The 18,207-nt window shown below is 47.1% G+C and overlaps 1 protein-coding gene across 3 annotated transcripts in view; it reads left to right on the forward strand.

The window, feature by feature from the left end:
- The window catches only part of JAK2 (Janus kinase 2), a 298,615-nt gene that overhangs the window by 63,520 nt on the left and 216,888 nt on the right, over positions 1-18,207 (forward strand). For 2 of the 3 annotated variants that reach the window (XM_033925632.1, XM_033925622.1), the window contains 2 exons: positions 7,138-7,261; positions 9,758-9,875. In XM_033925632.1, the coding sequence (XP_033781523.1) occupies positions 7,138-7,261; positions 9,758-9,875 (242 nt within the window). The remainder of the gene's footprint in view (positions 1-7,137; positions 7,262-9,757; positions 9,876-18,207) is intronic. The other variant, XM_033925643.1, reaches the window with a different exon arrangement.

An 18,207-nucleotide genomic window follows, 5' to 3' on the forward strand; every position in this document is an offset into this window, starting at 1 on the left:
TCATGACTCACTTTTATGGCACAGTGATACTAGTATCTCCTGATTTTTTGCGCTCTCCCTGGTATGTGGATCTGAAGGGTTTGTCCGGGAGCAGGCCGTTGTGGTTTCTAGTTCCTCAGGATTTGTTTATCCAGGGATCCATCAACATGGCATTTCGTCCCACGTTTCTACTATGCCTTATTTCTTAAAAAGTCGCAGCTGTGGCATACGGGTTTTTTGGAGCGGGTTATTTCTATTCTTTTCCATGCAAAACAGACACCTATATCGGCAGCTTACGCTAGCATCTAGACGGATTTCCATTCTTGGTGTATGTCTCAGGGAATTTCGCCACTCCAGCCTTCTCTGTATCACTTGTTGTAGCAGCCTGGGCTCCCTCTCTCTTTTCCCTTGCTTCTTAGACCGATCTATTTTGGTTCCTGATGGCAGCATAGGCAACAAAATATTGGAACTGGAAACGGAAATGAGAAATGCCGACCTGGATGTAGTGGCAATATCAGAAACATGGTTCTCAGAGTCCCACGGATGAGATATGGTCATACCGGGATATAACTTACTCCGCCGAGACAGAGGAGGGGTAGCTCTATACATTAGAGATGACATCAAAGATACCAAAATCACAGACATCAAGTATACGGGAGAATCCCTATGGGTGAACCTAGCCAGGGGCAATAACAAATGCCTGTATCTTGGCGTCGTATACAGACCACCTAGACAAAAGGAGGACGCAGATGACGAACTAATGGAAGACATTGAGACCATCACACTGCGTGGGGACACAGTGCTGGTGGGAGACTTTAATATGCCCGATGTGGACTGGAACAAACCTTCCGCTAAATCCAGTGGCAGCAAGAGGCTCCATGCGAGGAGCACGCCTCCAGCAGATGGTACTGGAACCCACCAGAGACCAGGCAATCCTGGACCTGTTGCTCACCAACGGAGACAGTGTCACAGGGGTATTGGTGGGTGAAACCTTGGCATCCAGCGACCACAACATGGTTTGGTTCTGCCTCCAAAAAGGAACCCCTAGATCAAAGACCTTGAGTAAGGTCCTAAATTTTAAAGGAACTAACTTTCAGGGCATAGGGGACTACGTCTACAAAGTGCTGCAAAACCAAAGCGCGACGGACAATGTAGAGGAACTATGGTATACTCTGAAGTCTACCCTGCATGAAGCAACTAACATACACATAAAAACATTGAGCAAACGATGCAGAAACAATAGACCACAGTGGTTCCTCGCGGAGATCTCAGAACTAGTAAAGCAAAAAAAGAAAGCTTTCGTTACCTACAAACAATCACATTGACCGGAAGCTAAAGAAACCTATCTGGCTAAATCCAGAAAAGTTAAAATGACAGTCAGAGAGACCAAACTCAGGATGGAAGAAAACATAGCTAGGCAGGTAAAGAAAGAGGATAAATCCTTTTTTAAATACGTTAGTGACAGGAAGAAGAACAGAAGTGGAATTGGGCGCCTAAAGAAACCTGACGGCAGCTTTACAGACTCAGATGCAGACAAAGCAGAAATACTCAATAGCTGCTTCTGCTCACTCTTTACCTATGAATGGGCCTGGACAATCTACACCCTAGAGTACTTCGAGAATTGAGTGACATCCTGGCAGAGCCGTTAGCCGGGCTATTCATCCTTTCCCTTAGCAAGGGAAAAGTACCCCTGGACTGGAAAACTGCCAATGTTATCCCGCTCCACAAAAAGGGATGCAGATCAGAGGCTGAAAATTATAGACCGGTGAGTCTCACATCAATAGTGAGTAAACTCATGGAAAAATTGATTAAGAACAGATTGGACACGTTTATGGACGATGAAAGATTAAGGGATCCCCACCAGCATGGCTTTACAAAGGGAAGGTCTTGTCAATCCAACCTGATAAGCTTCTTTGACTGGGTAACAAGAAAACTGGATGGGGGTGAGTCCCTGGACATCGTGTATTTGGACTTTAGCAAGACTTTTCATAGTGTTCCACACCGGAGGTTACTGAACAAGTTGAAATCATTAGGACTAGGAGAAACACTGACAGCATGGGTACAAGACTGGTTAAGCGGTAGACTTCAAAGAGTAATGGTAAACGGTATTCCATCAAAAACGTTGACAGTGACCAGTGGAGTGCCACAGGGCTCGGTCTTGGGCCCGATGCTATTTAATATCTTTGTAAGGTATCTGACTAAGGGACTTCGAGGCTAAATTACATTATTTGCCGATGACGCTAAACTATGCAATGTTGTGGGCAGGGCAACAGAACCTGACAGCGCAACCAGGCCCAGCACTATGGAGCAGGACCTGCTTTTATTGGAACAACGGTCCAGTACTTGGCAATTAAACTTTAATGCCAAAAAATGCAAGGTAATGCATCTTGGGAGCGGAAATCCATGCAGAACATACACCTTGAATGGGGAAAACTTAACTAGAACTACTGCAGAAAGAGACCTGGGAGTTCTCATCCGGGAAGATATGAAAGCTGCCAAACAGGTGGAGAAAGCGTCAGCAAAGGCTAGACAAATGCTGGGTTGCATCAGAAGAAGCTTTGTCAGACGAAAGCCTGAAGTCATACTACCGTTATACAGAGCCATGGTGAGACCTCACCTGGAGTACTGTGTCCAGTTTTGGAGGCCACATTATCAAAAGGATGTGAAGAGAATGGAGTCAATCCAGAGAATGGCCACCAGGATGGTCTCAGGACTGAAAGACATCCCTTATGGAGAACGTCTGACCAGACTGCGCTTATATTCTCTCGAAGAGCGCAGAGCCTCATCCTTTTCTGGTTATTGGCTCTCGGTTTCTGTGTCGGAAGTTTCATTATAATTGGTAGTTGTATTCTGTATTACTACCTTTGAAATTTATTATAGGAAAGAAGTTTTTTATGTGCTACACATATTACTAGTTCTGGATGCTTGGGCAAGAAGCAATACTGAAGATGCAGGAGGCGTGCCAGCCAATAGGACCACCTGTTAATCAGTTTCTCTATCTCTGCCTACTGGTAGATGTGTGCTATCCCACTAGTCTCTGGATTTATGTGCTGCATCTAAAGGAAAGAAAATTAACAGGTAAGAACATAATTTTTCCATCATCCTGCTTGTCCTCCTGTGAAAAGAGAAATTACTCACTTGGAATAGGTGTTCTCAATGATTCAGATGACGATTCATCTGATCCCAGATGTTCTACTCGTACCCAGCAGTACTGAATTGCTTCTTGTGGCTGAAGGAACATTACGGTTAGCATTGGTTGCACTGATATTTGTACTTAGTGCATTGGGAGAGTGGGAACTTCTAGATTTTCTGTGTTGATTCTGAATGGAGGCTCTCTTCTACTCAGTTGGGTCTTGGCTTCTAGACAGGTGCCAGGTTGGACTACTTCACAGGAAAGGAGAGAGTCTACCATTTCAGTTGGAGGAGGAGGATAAGCCTAAGCAAAATGTTTGGCCCTCTGAGAAATTTGTTGTAGTGCCAGTCTCTAATATCCTTCATGAGGTAGAGATGAGAATGTATCTATACCAGTGTATCACAAACTGTGTGCTGTGAGACGTTGGTGAGGCATGTCCTGCAAGCAATCATCCTGTGCCTCTCTGCACCTCTCTTCCAGCATTCCACACCAGCATAGTAATTTCAGGACCTCCATGCATATGCGGACATTGACGTGATTGATGTCAAATATGTGTGTGACGTCATTGCGTCGACATCCGCACACTTCTGGATGCCCTCCAGCCGCGGCCCCAGGTTTAGTGTGCTGCGGCTTTAAAAAGTTTGCAGGACACTGATCTATACTATCTATAGTTAACGAAAAATAGAGATTAAAAAACTGTAAAGAGCATAGCAAAACAAAAGCAGATTATATAGGCTCCAAATAGTCTATTATTAGTAACATAAAATGGGTGGTCCCAGGTAGATATGTTCAGACTTTAAAAACCTGCTCAATATGTTTTAGGGCTATGGCACCTCTGTCAGGGGCATTATTTATTAAATCTTGAGTTTGATTGACATATGAATGACAACATATATACTATAAAAACAAACATAATAAAAATTAAACGGCAAATTAAAAACTGATTAACCGCATAATAAAATCAACATCAGAATCAATTAAGATAAATCATAACACATAACATAACATCTTACTTATAAACCGCATAACCGTAAGTTCAATGCGGTGAACAAAAGATTAAAAATAACATAACCTAAGGATGATTTAAATTAGTTCGCTAAATATTTTGAAAAAAGATGAGTTTTCAATTGAGTTCTAAAGTGCTTGTGAGAGCAAGCACTATGCAACAGTGGTCTAAATTCCCTGTCGTAGAAAGCAGCCTGAAATGCTAGTGTATGTTCCAAGGATTTCTTGCTCTTACAACCTTGAGCAGATGGAAAATTAAACAATGCATGTGATTCTCTCCTATGTTTATGGAATACTACGAAAAATCTATCGGTCATATAGTTTGGAGCAATACCATACGCAACTTTGTAACAGACAACCCAGCTTAAACAAAACACGCGCCTCCACTGGAAGCCAAAGTAACTCATGGTAGAAAGGAGTCACATGATCATATTTCTTTAGACCATAAATTAATTTGACCCCCGTATTTTGAATCAGCCATCTCTTTCTTGGTACATGTCAAATAGATACTGTTACAATAGTCGAGAAGGCTTAGAAGCAACAACCGAACTAAAAGTTTTTAAAGGCCGGAAACTCAAAATATGATTTTATGGTACACAGCATCCACAATGTGTAAAAAGTAAAAACAAAGAGAAGAAATTAAATTAAGTTGGTAAACAGTGGCTTAGCGAGGGTGAGAGGCATCTCACCCTCGTCTCTGCCCCCCTTCCCTTCTCCCGTTCCTCTTGTTGTTCCTATGTGCAGCACCTGAAAGTGATGTCAGCCAGAGAGATGAACTGGTCGTGGGGAGCACGTTGAATTTGTTGTTTGCAGCGGTGAACAACTAGAAGTATGGGGGAAAGGAAGGGGGGGCACGTGCATAGTGAGGGGAGAAATGGGAAGAGGCAGGGGTAGAGAGGATAGATTGTGAGCCCACTGGGACAGATAGGGAAAATGCTTGAGTACCTGAATGTAAACCACTTAGGTTATGGGGAGGAGGGGTGCCAGCACCCCCACCAACACGGTGCCCGATGCCACTGTTGGTAAAATATCTCTTAAACTGCACCACTCCTCATATGAAATAGAGCCTTTTCAAGCACTGAAAAAGGACATAAAACAACTCTAAATACCTTATGAGCCAAACTGGCTTACTAAAAATACAGACTCACAAAACAAGAACAAACAAAACATGACTAAAAGGGACTTTTGAATTTAAAATTTATATCTTTAACTCCCCCCCCCCCCCCCCCGTATTAAAACAGTGTGTGCACATCCAGTGCTAACAACATAGTGAATGTAAAAACAACTTTTGGTCAAAACAGCATAAAACTGCATTAAAAGTTACCTTATAAACTACATTTTCCCGACGCTTAGTACATTTTTAAAACTTGGTTCAAATAATTTTTTTTTTTTTTTTTAACACTGAATAATATTGGTGGTCATTTCAGAAGGGCTAGTCACATTTGAGACCTGCATAATAAATAAGTCTCAATCTCTCTCTCTCTCTCTCTTTCTCTTTCTTTCTGCATCCATCTATCAACTACTTCCCCTCTCTCGTTCCCCCCACATCCGTCCCTTTCTTCCTCATCCTTTGAACCCTGACATCCATTCTACTATAAATGATTCCAGCACTGCTTCATTCCTGCTTCCCACGGGTCCAGCAGAACCTCTTCGTCATCCCTTCCCCTGCTGGTATGCCAACACGTGTGGCAGCTTACAGGCACAAACAGCACCAAATACAGGCTGTTTCTGGGTCGTCCAGGGCCTTTCCTGTGACACATCCCACCCATGATGCACTTCCTGTGAGCTGGCCCGGGCCAAAAACAGCCTGTTTTTGGTGTTGCTTTTGTTGGCAACCTGCCATGCACGTTTGCATACTGGCAGAAAAAGGGATGATGAAGAGATGCTGGACCTGCGGGGGGGGGGGGGGGGGGAGGGGAAATGAAGAGGTGCCAGATTGTAGTGGTGGGGTAGGGAGCTTGTAGTAAAGGAGAGCGACAGTAGTGAGAAAGCAGAAGAGCAGTGGCTTTGGTGGTTAGACTGCGCTTTGACGCAGATCAGCTGCGTGGCTGATAATTGAAAGCACTATTAAAAACTAATTAAAACTGATTAAAAAAATTAATTTGCCACTAGACCCCTTCCATTTTGATGTAGGTGTCTACACCGAGCACCTACCAGTGTCTACTGGCAAGTAAACATGGTTAAGGGTGGATTTGGGGCAGAGTTTGGGCATGGATTGAGTTAGGTGCTGGTAGGTCCTACTTTAGGCGCACTTATTTAGGCCAAGAAAACCTTGGCTTAAATGGAGTGTTCCTAAGGATTTTACACCTAGTGGCATCTAAGAACTATTACTACTACTACTATTAATTATTTCTATAGTGCTACTAGATGCATGCAGCACTGCAGAGTCACAAAGAATAAGAAAACAATCTCTGCTTGAAAGATCTTACAATCTAAACAGGCAAGACAGACAAACACGATGTCATGGATACAGTTAAGGGGAACGGTTAATCAGCGGACTGGGTTGGAGGGCAGAGGAGTAGGGTTAAGGATTGGAAGCTATAACAAAAAGGTGGGTTTTCAGTCTGCTTTTAAACAAGGGAAAGGAAGGTGCCTCTAGGCATGGTTCTATAAATAGTGCCTAGCGAATGATAATCACACTGAACAGCGCCTAGGAGTTAGATGCTGTTTATAGAATCAGGCCCTCTATGCAGAAGCATCCATTTTTTGGTTTTTTTTTAAACACTGAATAATATTGGTGGTCATTTTAGAAGGAGTAGTCACATTTGAGACCTGCATAAACTCTCTCTCTGTTTCTCTCCTCCCACCACATATCCATCCATCAACTACTCCCCTCCCCCCCATCTCTCTCTTCCCCAAATCCATCCATCCTCTCTGTCTCTTTCTCTGTATTTATAGCTTCTACACAGCAGATTCTAATTAAAATATTTATGAAACTTCTGAACTGGTCATCTCAATTCTGACTTCTTTGTCCTTCTAAAATGGAACCAGTAATGTATTATTTATTCTATGTTTATTAGGTATCACACCTGTATACAGCAGCGTGTTTTCTTTAATGAATGAGACAGAGAGGATATGGTACCCCCCAAACCATGTCTTTCATGTAGACGATTCTACTAGAAGTGCTTTGATGTATCGAATAAGGTATTGTATTCAGTTTATTTTACACATCTGATATGATGAAAATATATCTGTGATTCAGGCCAATTTGTGTCTTAAATAATATATTGTGCAGAAGGCCATTGCATAATGAGAACAGAATTTTCTGGAAGTTGTTCGTCATCTCTAAAACATAACATTTTTCCCCTCACTTGGGGCTAGATTCACTAAAGTCAGCGATCGTTGATAAACCTGTTTTCATGATTGTTGCTAACCGAACTGATTCACAAAATGGCCCACTACGTGTTTTTCCCCTCAATCACCCATTTTCCGATCCGGCTATGCAAATTAGTAAAACCCCATACAAAATAGCCAAGTGATTGATTCATTTACATCACTTGGCTGTTTAGCATCAGATTTTACTGATCCTAAAACCCGATTGTTGTGGACAGGTCTTCCTGGGTTTCTTTTTTTTTTTTTTTTTTTTGCAATGTAACAGATATTTTGCTTGTATTACACACGAAAAATATCTACCCAATAAAAAGAAAAAGAAAAATGTCTCCTGACAAAGCGTTCCCCCCGACAAAGCACCCCCTCCCTCCCCAAACCCCCCAAAATGGCAGGAGGGATACCTACTTCTTCCTGCAAGCGGAGGCCACCCTCCATCGGCCCCCTCCTCCCTGGTACCTTTAGTCAGGAGCAGGAGGGGTGCTCAGTCAGTCCCTCCTCCGCCGTCTGCTGGCTGCAATGTGGGCCTTAGGCCCCTCCCCAGTGCATCATCTGATGCACGGGGAGAGGCCTAAGGCCCTGATTGGCTCAGATGTCTCAAGCCCCTCCCCTTGGATAGGGTCTTATGCATCTAAGCCAAACAGGGACTCCCTTAGGCTCCCTCTGCAAATGTAGTACAACGAGGTCATTAGTATTAAAATGAGCAGGCCGCGCAATTCCCTAACCTCGTAGTAAATTTGCAGGCAAATTTTTATGGCAGGGTGTGAGCTGTTGTAGCCTTACTTTTCTATTAGTGACTGAGTGCTGATTGGTTCAGGCACTGATGAGAAAATAAGGTTTGACAGCTCCCTCCCCCCCCCAAATAACCCCCCAAATCGATGATTGGCAGGAGGGATGCCCCCTCCCTCCTGACGCCACTGTTAAACAGCCCTCCCCCCGATACCCCCTCACTGGCAGCAGGAGGGATGTCTACTCGATCCTGCCGCCACTGTCAATACAACCTCCTAAGACAATCCCCTGCAGCAGAAGGGATATCCACTCCCTCCAACCACCGCCATCAAACAATCCCCCGGCAGCAGTTGGAATGCCCACTCCACCTGTCATGCCCTTGCCATCCCCCAACCTTCTTCACGAAAGTCGGCTGAAGGGATGCCTACTCCCTATGGTTGGCAGGCCGGCCTGTTCAAAATGACGGCCCTTCCCCTTCCAGGTGCATCCTGGGATGCGCCGGAGAGGGGCCTAAGGCTCTGATTGGCCCAGGTACCTAAGGTTCCTTCCATAGGGGTGTTGGGGTGTGTGTGTGTGTGTGTTTTATGGCAGTAGCAGGAGGGAGTGGGCATCTCTCCTGCTGGGGGGGAAGGGGGAAGTTGTCAGCAGGATTTGCTTGATGGTGTCGGTGGGAGAGAGAGTGGGCATCCCTCCTTTTTTTTTTTTTTTTTTTGCAGGTGTAGTCTGCGTATGTGCCGATCACTATCACCAGCGACTCATCCCATGCAAATTTAACAACCCTCTGCAAACCTCATTTGCATGTGTTGTTTTTTAAAGAATGACTTGTCTTTTTGAAATCGTTACAATAGTAGCCGTGACAGCAGCCTGTCGGATTTTACCGCGAACATTAGAGAATCTTTCCCAGAGTTTGATAAGCTCCATTTGCATAACAAATAGTTGAGTATATATGGAGCAAACTGTGAGCCTCCACATGGTTTGCCTTAGGAAAAAGGCATCACAGTTATTACACTGAATGAAAGTCATGTTGATTGGCAGCATTGCAGACCATCTGTGTCATGACAATGAGTATAAATTAAGAAGTAACTAGTTGGCATTAAATGATAACATGCCAATTACAGTATGTTTCTTAAGGCCTATATAAGAGGTGAAAGTTCTGGGGAGGAATTTGTCACTAGGAAGACAGATATATAGCACATTATAGGAGCAAGCATCTCTGCTAGTGAGAGGAAAGAAAACTTTTTTCCCCTGCATAGAATAGATGGAGGCAATATCAAGCTATAGACTATTTCTAGAAAGAGGGAAACCAAATACAAATATCAGAAAATATATAAATTCAGAAAAGCTTAGCTTTCAGACTTGCAGTGCTTCAGATCACAAAGTTTGTGTTTCTCATGAAGTCTTGAATCTTCAGGAAGCAGCCTCTCCCTTTAAAAGACACTCTGTACTAGGCATCAGGTACAGTGGGAGCCAAATTCAATTAAACCTCTTAACTCAGCAGTAGATCTGTGTATATGATATTTATTATCTTTGTAATAATATTACTGCCATTTCTTAATCTAATGACAGGTACTTATTTCCTAACAGATTTTATTTTCCACATTGGTATTGTAATGGAAGCAGTAGAGCTTTTCGTTATGGAATTACCCGAGGTGCAGAATCACCAGTCCTTGATGATTTTGTAATGTCATATTTGTTTGCACAGGTAAGATTTACTAGGGTTTATATGTTGTGAGGCACAGCAGTGGGCAGAGAATCAGTGAAGACAGGGTTCAAATCACACTGCTTGCTGCTCTTTGCATTAGGTGTGAACTAGAGGTCTGCACAGGAACAGGGATCGCGGGAATCCCCTCTTATCCCAGGACAAGCAGGCAGGTATTCTCACTAGTGGGTGATGTCATCCGACAGAGCCCCGATGCGGACGTCTCGCAAGCATACTTGCTTGAAGAAACTTCAGAAGTTTCGAGATGCCTGCACCGCGCATGCGCGAGTGCCTTCCCGCCCGATGGTCCGGGCGTGTCTCCTCAGTTCTTTTCTTTCTGCGGAGCTGAGAAGTTCTACTTCAGTTCTGCACTGATTGAATCCCGTTTTTTGCCTTCTATTGCCGCGGTTTTGGGTTATTTTACTCTTTATTGTGAGTTTTATTTCTTTGGTTTTCTTTTAAAAAAAAAATTTCTTCCGGCGATTCGACCGGGTCGGCTGCGTGGCTCAGACCCCGCGCCTTCGATCTTGCGGCGGAGCTTTTTCGGCCTATGTCCCGGCCAATTACCGGTTTTAAAAAGTGTAGCAAGTGCCAGCGCGCGATTTCGCTGACGGACCCGCATCGACGCTGCCTGCAGTGTCTTGGTCCAGAACATTTCCCGAAATCGTGCCGGCCTTGTTCCACACTCACAGCGCGTGCGTTTAAGCGTCGCTGTTTTTTGTGGGAGTCGATGTTCAAGATGGAAGCTGCGAAGGAACCATCAGCTTTGACTTCGGCTGGCACTTCGCCTGCATCTGCGAAGCCCTCCACCACTCCTGTTACACCGGGTCTCTTGAAGCCGGCTTCCTTTGTTCCGGTTTCGACCCCGCCTCCTGCTCCGATGTCTTCCTCCACCTCGGATCAGGTACCGCCTCCTCCCATTCTACCAGTGGTTCTCAAAGTGCCGAAGGCTTCCAAGCAAAAGCACTCGACCACGAAGGAGCGCGAAGACCGTTCAGGAGGTCCCACTTTAGGTGCGGCTCCCTCCTTGTCGGCTTCGTTGCGGTCCCTTTTGGAGGCTAAGTTTATCGAGCTCATGACAACCATGGGACCCAAGTTGATAGCAACGATCCAGGGTGACCTGCCGGTTCCGGCTCCGGGGGGCGGACCGCCCCCTCCCCCTCCTCCTCGCCGGTCGCTCTCGTTGCTTGGCGAGGAGGAGCGGCGATTGGCGGCCGGTCCCTCGAGGCGGGCCTCCTTTACTGACATGCCCCCTCTAGAGCCCATTACGCCTTCAGAAGAAGAGGTGTGGAATCCCTCTTCGGGTAATAAGGTACAAGCGGAATAGAAATCACTAATGTAATGTAATCGAAGCCCTGGGCATCGCAAATCACAGGAAGAGTTCTTCCGCACTCCTTATCAAGCCTGGACTGCATCTCGAGAGGCGTCGAATCTCCCGCCTCTGCGATCGACGGCCTCAAGTCCCATCTACTCGTTAGAGGCTTCTGGGGACCATTCTAAACATCGCCGCTCTAGATCCCCTTCAAGGCACCGTGAGGGGCATCGATCCAGGCATTCTTCGTGGCACTCCTCTCGACATTCTACAGTCTCGCCGAAGAAGAAGCTGCCGCGTATGGGGTATTCCTCGTCGGATGTGTCTCCTCCACCGGGTCCGGAGTTTGAGGACCCCTGTGGCTCATATTCGCCCTGTTGATCGCAGATCTCTGTGAATCCCGAAACCTCGACTTTGTCCAGTCCATCTCGTAGGTCTGTGCTGGCGGACCAGTTATCCTTTTCATCTTTCCTCCGGCAGATGGCGAATGACTTGGATATTACCTTGGACTCCGGTTCTCGGTACTCCAAGGAATACCTCGACACCATGCATTTGCCTCATCCTCCTGCGGAGTCTCTTCATCTGCCTCTGCAAAAGCTCCTCGACCAAACGTTCATGAGATGTTTTGAAACGCCGTACTCAATTCCTGCTGTTCCTGGCAAGTTGGATGCCCGGTACCGCACCGTTCATCACAAGGGATTCGAGGGCTCACAACTCTCTCATCAATCCCTCCTGGTCGAATCTTCCCTCAGGTCTCATCCGTCCCAGGTGTATGCCTCGGTGCCTCCGGGCCGCGAGGGCAGGACCATGGATAAGTTTGGGAGGCGCGTATATCAGAACTCGATGATGGATTCCAGAGTTCTCAATTACACTTTTCACTTTGCCACTTATTTGGAGTTCTTCCTGCCTGTGCTTCGGAAGTTTACACCCTACATCGAGTCTCAGGCTCGCTTCGAATTCGAAGAAGTGGTTGCCTCGCTGTCCCAGCTGCGTCTCCAGTTGATGCAATCCTCCTATGATGCCTTCGAACTTTCGGCACGGGCTGCCGCCTGTTCCGTGGCTATGCGTCGCTTGGCCATTGACCATTGGACCATTGACATGGACCCGAACCTCCAGGACAGGCTTGCCAATGTTCCTTGTGCAGGGGCGGATTTGTTTGACGAATCCATCGAGACCGTGACGAAGAAGCTGTCTGACCATGAGAAATCCTTTCAGTCCATTCTTCGACCCAAGCCTAAGCCGACACAGTCTCGTCCTTCTCGGCCGCCTTTGATCTATCAATGGCGTTATGCACCAAGGCAGGCTCCGGCTGCGAGACAACCAGCGAAGAGGCAGCCTCAACAAAAGCCTCAACCTTCTACTGTCCCCAAGGCACCTTAGCCTTTTTGACTCTCTCTTAGGGAGCATAACCAACCTCGTTCTGCCATTCCCTGTTTTTCCCATTGGGGGTTGCCTCCATCATTTTTATCATCGATGGGCAGCTATCACCACCGACCTCTGGGTCCTTACCATCATCAGGGATGGATACTCTCTTCATTTCCATTGGGTCTCCCCGGACCACCCTCCAAGAGAGTATCCTTCCAACTTGACCCAGACCGCCCTTCTTCTTCAGGAAGCTCAGGCTTTGCTCCGGCTTCGGGCCGTCGAGCCAGTCCCTGTGGACCAACACAACTGGGGGTTTTACTCCCGCTACTTCCTTGTTCCGAAGAAGACGGGCGACCTGCGTCCCATTCTGGACCTCAGGATCCTCAACAAGTTCCTGGTCAAGGAGAGATTTCGCATGCTGACCCTTGCTTCTCTCTACCCCCTCCTCGAGCAGAACGACTGGTTATGCTCTCTAGATCTGAAGGAGGCCTACACTCATATTCCCATTCATCCGGCCTTTCGCAAGTTTCTCAGATTTCGGGTGGGACATCTACATCTGCAGTATCGAGTGCTTCCCTTCGGCCTGTCCTCATCTCCCAGAGTCTTCACAAAGTGTCTGGTAGTAGTGGCCGCTGCACTCCGGAACCAGGGTCTTCAGGTTTTTCCCTACCTCGACGACTGGCTCATCAAGGCCGCCTCGGCTCCAGGGGTCATCTCGGCAACTCTGACCACCATTTGGTTCCTGCAGAGTTTGGGCTTCGAGATCAACTTTCCCAAATCTTATCTGCAACCTTCCCAGTCTCTCCCCTTCATCGGGGCGGTTCTGGACACTGTTCAACTACGAGCATTCCTCCTCCTTCAGCGACTGGAAGCTCTTTTTCATCTCTGCCAGTCTGTATCTTCTCGCCCGTCCATCTCGGCGAGACACATGATGGTTCTCCTGGGACACATGGCCTCTACAGTTCATGTGACACCTTTTGCCAGACTTCACCTCAGGATTCCACAATGGACTCTGGCTTCTCAATGGACACAGGTGTCCGATCTGTTGACTCGGCACATCATTGTCACCCCTGCTCTTCAGCAGTCTCTACTTTGGTGGATGACCTCTTCGAATCTCTCCAGAGGTTTGCTGTTTCACACTCCCCCCCACCAGAAGGTTCTCACAACCGATTCCTCGACCTATGCATGGGGGGCTCACCTGAATGGGCTTCGCACTCAAGGATTCTGGACCAGTGCGGACAGACTCCATCAAATCAATCTTCTGGAGCTCAGAGCCATCTTCAATGCTCTTCAGGCTTTTCAGCATCTGCTTCACGACATGGTGGTCCTCATTCACACAGACAATCAGGTTGCCATGTATTATGTCAACAAGCAGGGGGGCACGGGCTCGGCCTCCCTCTGCCAGGAAGCTCTCAGAGTCTGGGATTGGGCGGTTCGCCACAACGCCTTCCTCAAAGCTGTCTACATCCAGGGGAAGGACAGTGTCTTGGCAGACAACTTAAGTCATCTCCTCCAGCTTCACGAATGGACACTCCATTCCAGGCCTCTTCATCAGATCTTTCTCAGTGGGGGACGCCTCAGATAGACCTCTTTGCTGCTCCCCACAACTTCAAGCTGCCTCAATTTTGCTCCAGGATCTACACTCCTCATCATCTCGAGGCAGATGCCTTTCTGCTGGATTGGGGGAATCGCTTTCTGTATGCGTTTTCTCCGTTTCCACTCATTCAAAAGACTCTGGTCAAGCTGAAATCCGACCATGCCACCATGATTCTGATAGCTCCTCGGTGGCCCAGACAGCCTTGGTACTCCCTTCTACTTCAACTCAGCAGAAGGGAGCCATTCCTTCTTCCAGTGTTTCCTTCACTGCTTACTCAGCATCAAGGATCTCTGCTCCATCCCAACCTGCAGTCTCTCCACCTGACAGCTTGGTTCCTCTCAACGTAATTCCTCTCCAGTTTTCCAAAGCGGTGAGGGTTGTGTTGGAGGCTTCCCGGACGCCTGCTACTAGACAATGCTACTCCCAAAAATGGACCAGATTTTCTACCTGGTGTGTTTCTCATCATAAGGAGCCTCGGGGAGCCTCCCTATCTTCTGTATTGGACTATCTTCTACTCCTATCTCAGTCTGGCCTCAAATCTACATCCATAAGAGTCCATCTGAGTGCTATTGCGGCTTTCCATCAGCCTCTGCAGGGGAAACCTCTCTCTGCTCATCCTGTGGTTTCCAGATTTATGAAAGGACTTTTCCATGTTAATCCTCCTCTCAAACCTCCTCCTGTGGTTTGGGATCTCAACGTTGTCCTTTCTCAACTTATGAAACCTCCCTTTGAGCCTCTCAACAAGGCTCTCCTGAAGTTTCTCACTTGGAAAGTGGTTTTTCTGGTTGCCCTCACTTCTGCTCGCAGGGTCAGTGAGCTTCAGGCCCTAGTGGCGGATCCACCTTTCACAGTTTTCCAACATGACAAGGTGGTCCTTCGCACTCATCCGAAATTCCTGCCTAAAGTGGTCACTGAATTTCATCTCAACCAATCCATAGTTCTACCTGTGTTTTTTCCAAAGCCTCATTCTCATCCTGGAGAATCAGCTCTTCACACTCTGGACTGTAAACGTGCTTTGGCTTTCTACTTGGATCGTACCAAACCACACAGAACTGCTCCTCAACTTTTTGTCTCCTTTGATCCGAACAAGTTGGGACGACCTGTCTCAAAGCGTACCATCTCCAACTGGATGGCGGCTTGCATCTCTTTTTGCTATGCCCAGGCTGGATTACCCCTACCCAGTAAGGTCACGGCCCATAAGGTCAGGGCAATGGCGGCCTCTGTAGCCTCCTCAGATCGACACCGATTGAGGAGATTTGTAAGGCTGCCACTTGGTCCTCGGTTCATACATTCACCTCTCATTACTGTCTGGATACTTTTTCCAGACGGGATGGACAGTTTAGCCAAACAGTATTACAAAATTTATTCTCCTAAGTTGCCAACTCTCCCACCATCCCATTTAGGTTAGCTTGGAGGTCACCCACTAGTGAGAATACCTGCCTGCTTGTCCTGGGATAAAGCAATGTTACTTACCATAACAGTTGTTATCCAGGGACAGCAGGCAGCTATTCTCACGTCCCACCCACCTCCCCTGGGTTGGCTTCTCTGCTAGCTACCTGAACTGAGGAGACATGCCCAGACCATCGGGCGGGAAGGCACTCGCGCATGCGCGGTGCGGGCATCTCGAAACTTCTGAAGTTTCTTCAAGCAAGTATGCTTGTGAGACGTCCGCATCGGGGCTCTGTCGGATGACATCACCCACTAGTGATAATAGCTGCCTGCTGTCAACTGTTAACAACTGTTATGGTAAGTAACATTGCTTTCTAGGCCCACGGCACTCGCACGGGGACCCCTTTAAGGCTGACAAGACTCCCATGGTGATGGAACTGGGGTTCCTATTCCGACTTGAGGCCTACCTAATTTCCGGTCCGGCGCCATGCTGAGCTCCCGACGAATCAACAGGAGCAGTCTCTCATGTAGGCATGGAGCTCAGCATGTAGACAGGCACACATTGGTCCAGCTGCAGCACAACAGGCCAATCACAAAGGACCTCAGAGTTCTAAGGTTGTTTGTTATTGGCCTGTTGTGCTGCAGCTGAATCAATGTGTGCTTGTGCTGAGCTTACTGTCTACATGATGAGCTCCAGAGGAGGGAGAGCCGGTGGCTGAGTTGCTGCTTCTGGGGAGCTGCGGCACTTCACTTTTCGTTGCCTATTCGTGCATGTCTTAAGGCGCTGCTTTGTACAGCCGCCTGAGCGAGGAGCAGGTTGGCTCTCTGGCTCCCAGCTATGTTCTGCCCTGCCCCCACCTGAGCTGGCCAAAGTTGTGCAGGGTAAGTGTGGGCACTGGGTCTGGAGAAGGGAAGGACCTCGGGGGGGGGGGGGGGGGGTTGAATGGACCAGGCCAGAACCCTCCCCCTCCATGGCTCCCTTCTGCTGTGGTGAAGGTGGCTGTAGCTCCTGGGTACTGGGGTGGCTGGTTAGGAGAGGGCCTACTCCCCCTGCCAAATCACTTGGCAGAAGCTGGCTGGAACTGCTGAGGTCAGGTTAGTGGGGGAGGGGTAAAGACTTGGCGGTTGCTGGGACTTGGCATGCATGTGACAGATGGGGGAGGAAATAGAGGAGAGTCAATTTGGCCCACAGGTTAGGCAGGGGTGGGCTTGGGATTGTGGGGCCAGCTAGGGGGTAGGGAGAGGGAAGTGACAGGCAGGCCAGGGCGAGGAGAAGAAAGAGTGAGAGCTAGCATGTAGGGAGAGAGTGAGGTGACGGGGAGAGGAGGGGGTTGGGGGCACAAGATAGCAGAGACAAGTAAGCAGGCAGTATGGCTAATATGAGAACTAGCAAAAGAGACAGGTGACGACCATCATGAGGGGTAGGGAGAATGAGGCAATGGTGATATGGAGCATGGGTTGACAGGTGGCTAGAGAATAAGATGGCAGACAGGTCAGCCAAGGTGATAACCTTCCACCTTGGGCAGAGAGAGGTAGGGAGAGTGAAGTGGCAGGCTGGATGGGGTGAAGGGGAAGGGAGGGAATCTGGTGACAGGAACAGGCATAAGGGGTACAGAACTGATGGTGACAGCCAGGCAGGCTTGCAAGGATCAAGAGTAGGGAGAGTGTGGTGATGGTGACAAGGAAGCAAGTGAGCCTGTGTGAGGGGTAGGGAGATTGTATTCTGTTTGTATGAGAAGGACTGTTTTCTTTTAGTGTTGACTGTGCAGGATCGATCTGTATTAATCTGGCTTCAGTTTAACAATGGGTATATTGATGTTCTAATGCTCACTGCAGTGTTTATGATGCTGCCTTTTCCTAGGTGCACCCTTGCTGTTTGACTCATGGATTATTACTAAAAATATATTTTTATAGAGAGGAGGGGGTGTTTTAAAAAAAGATTGCATTTTATTGTTGGTTTAAATAAACTAAGACTTAAAAAAAATCAGAACTTTCTAAAGTAATTGCTGCTTTTTATGGGGACACGTAACTATAACTTTTATGGGGGGATGGGTGGGGACAGAGGGGATTTCTCATGGGGACGGAGGGAATTTTGGCGGGGACGGGTGGGATTTCTGTCCCCGTGCAACTTTCTACTGTGAACTTTAGATTATGAGCCAGCAAGGGGCACAGAAATATCTACTGTATCCTAATATAACACACCTTGAACGTCTATCAAAAAAGAATGAGCTAAATCCAAAGAGAAAAAAAGTACATTGTTTCTCAAGAACGAAGACGACAGAGTTCTATTTGCATATACTATTGAAAAAAGAGACAAGACTATATTACCAAGGTGGATCATCGATTCTAGATCCAAAAGGGAGTATTGACTTAAGCCTAGTGGTTTACACCAGGTTGGCCAATATTCAAAATTATTTAGCTGGCCACTGACCAGTTAAATCGCATAGTTGGGACTAGCAACGAATTATCAGAGTCACTTAACTGGCTAAGTGCCATTGAAATTCTTAGAACTGAACTCAAAGCCAGCTATATTGGGGGCATACTGGGAGTGGAGTCAGCAGCCAGATTTAGTGCCTAAATGGGACCACACAAGTCTGTCCTATTTTTATGTGTTTCAGGTTTATTTAAAAATTTGATATACCGCTTTATCAAAATTCAAAGTGGTTTTACAT

This window comes from Geotrypetes seraphini, chromosome 1 (genome assembly GCF_902459505.1).
Source record: "Geotrypetes seraphini chromosome 1, aGeoSer1.1, whole genome shotgun sequence".
NCBI classification, from domain to species: Eukaryota; Metazoa; Chordata; class Amphibia; order Gymnophiona; family Dermophiidae; genus Geotrypetes; species Geotrypetes seraphini.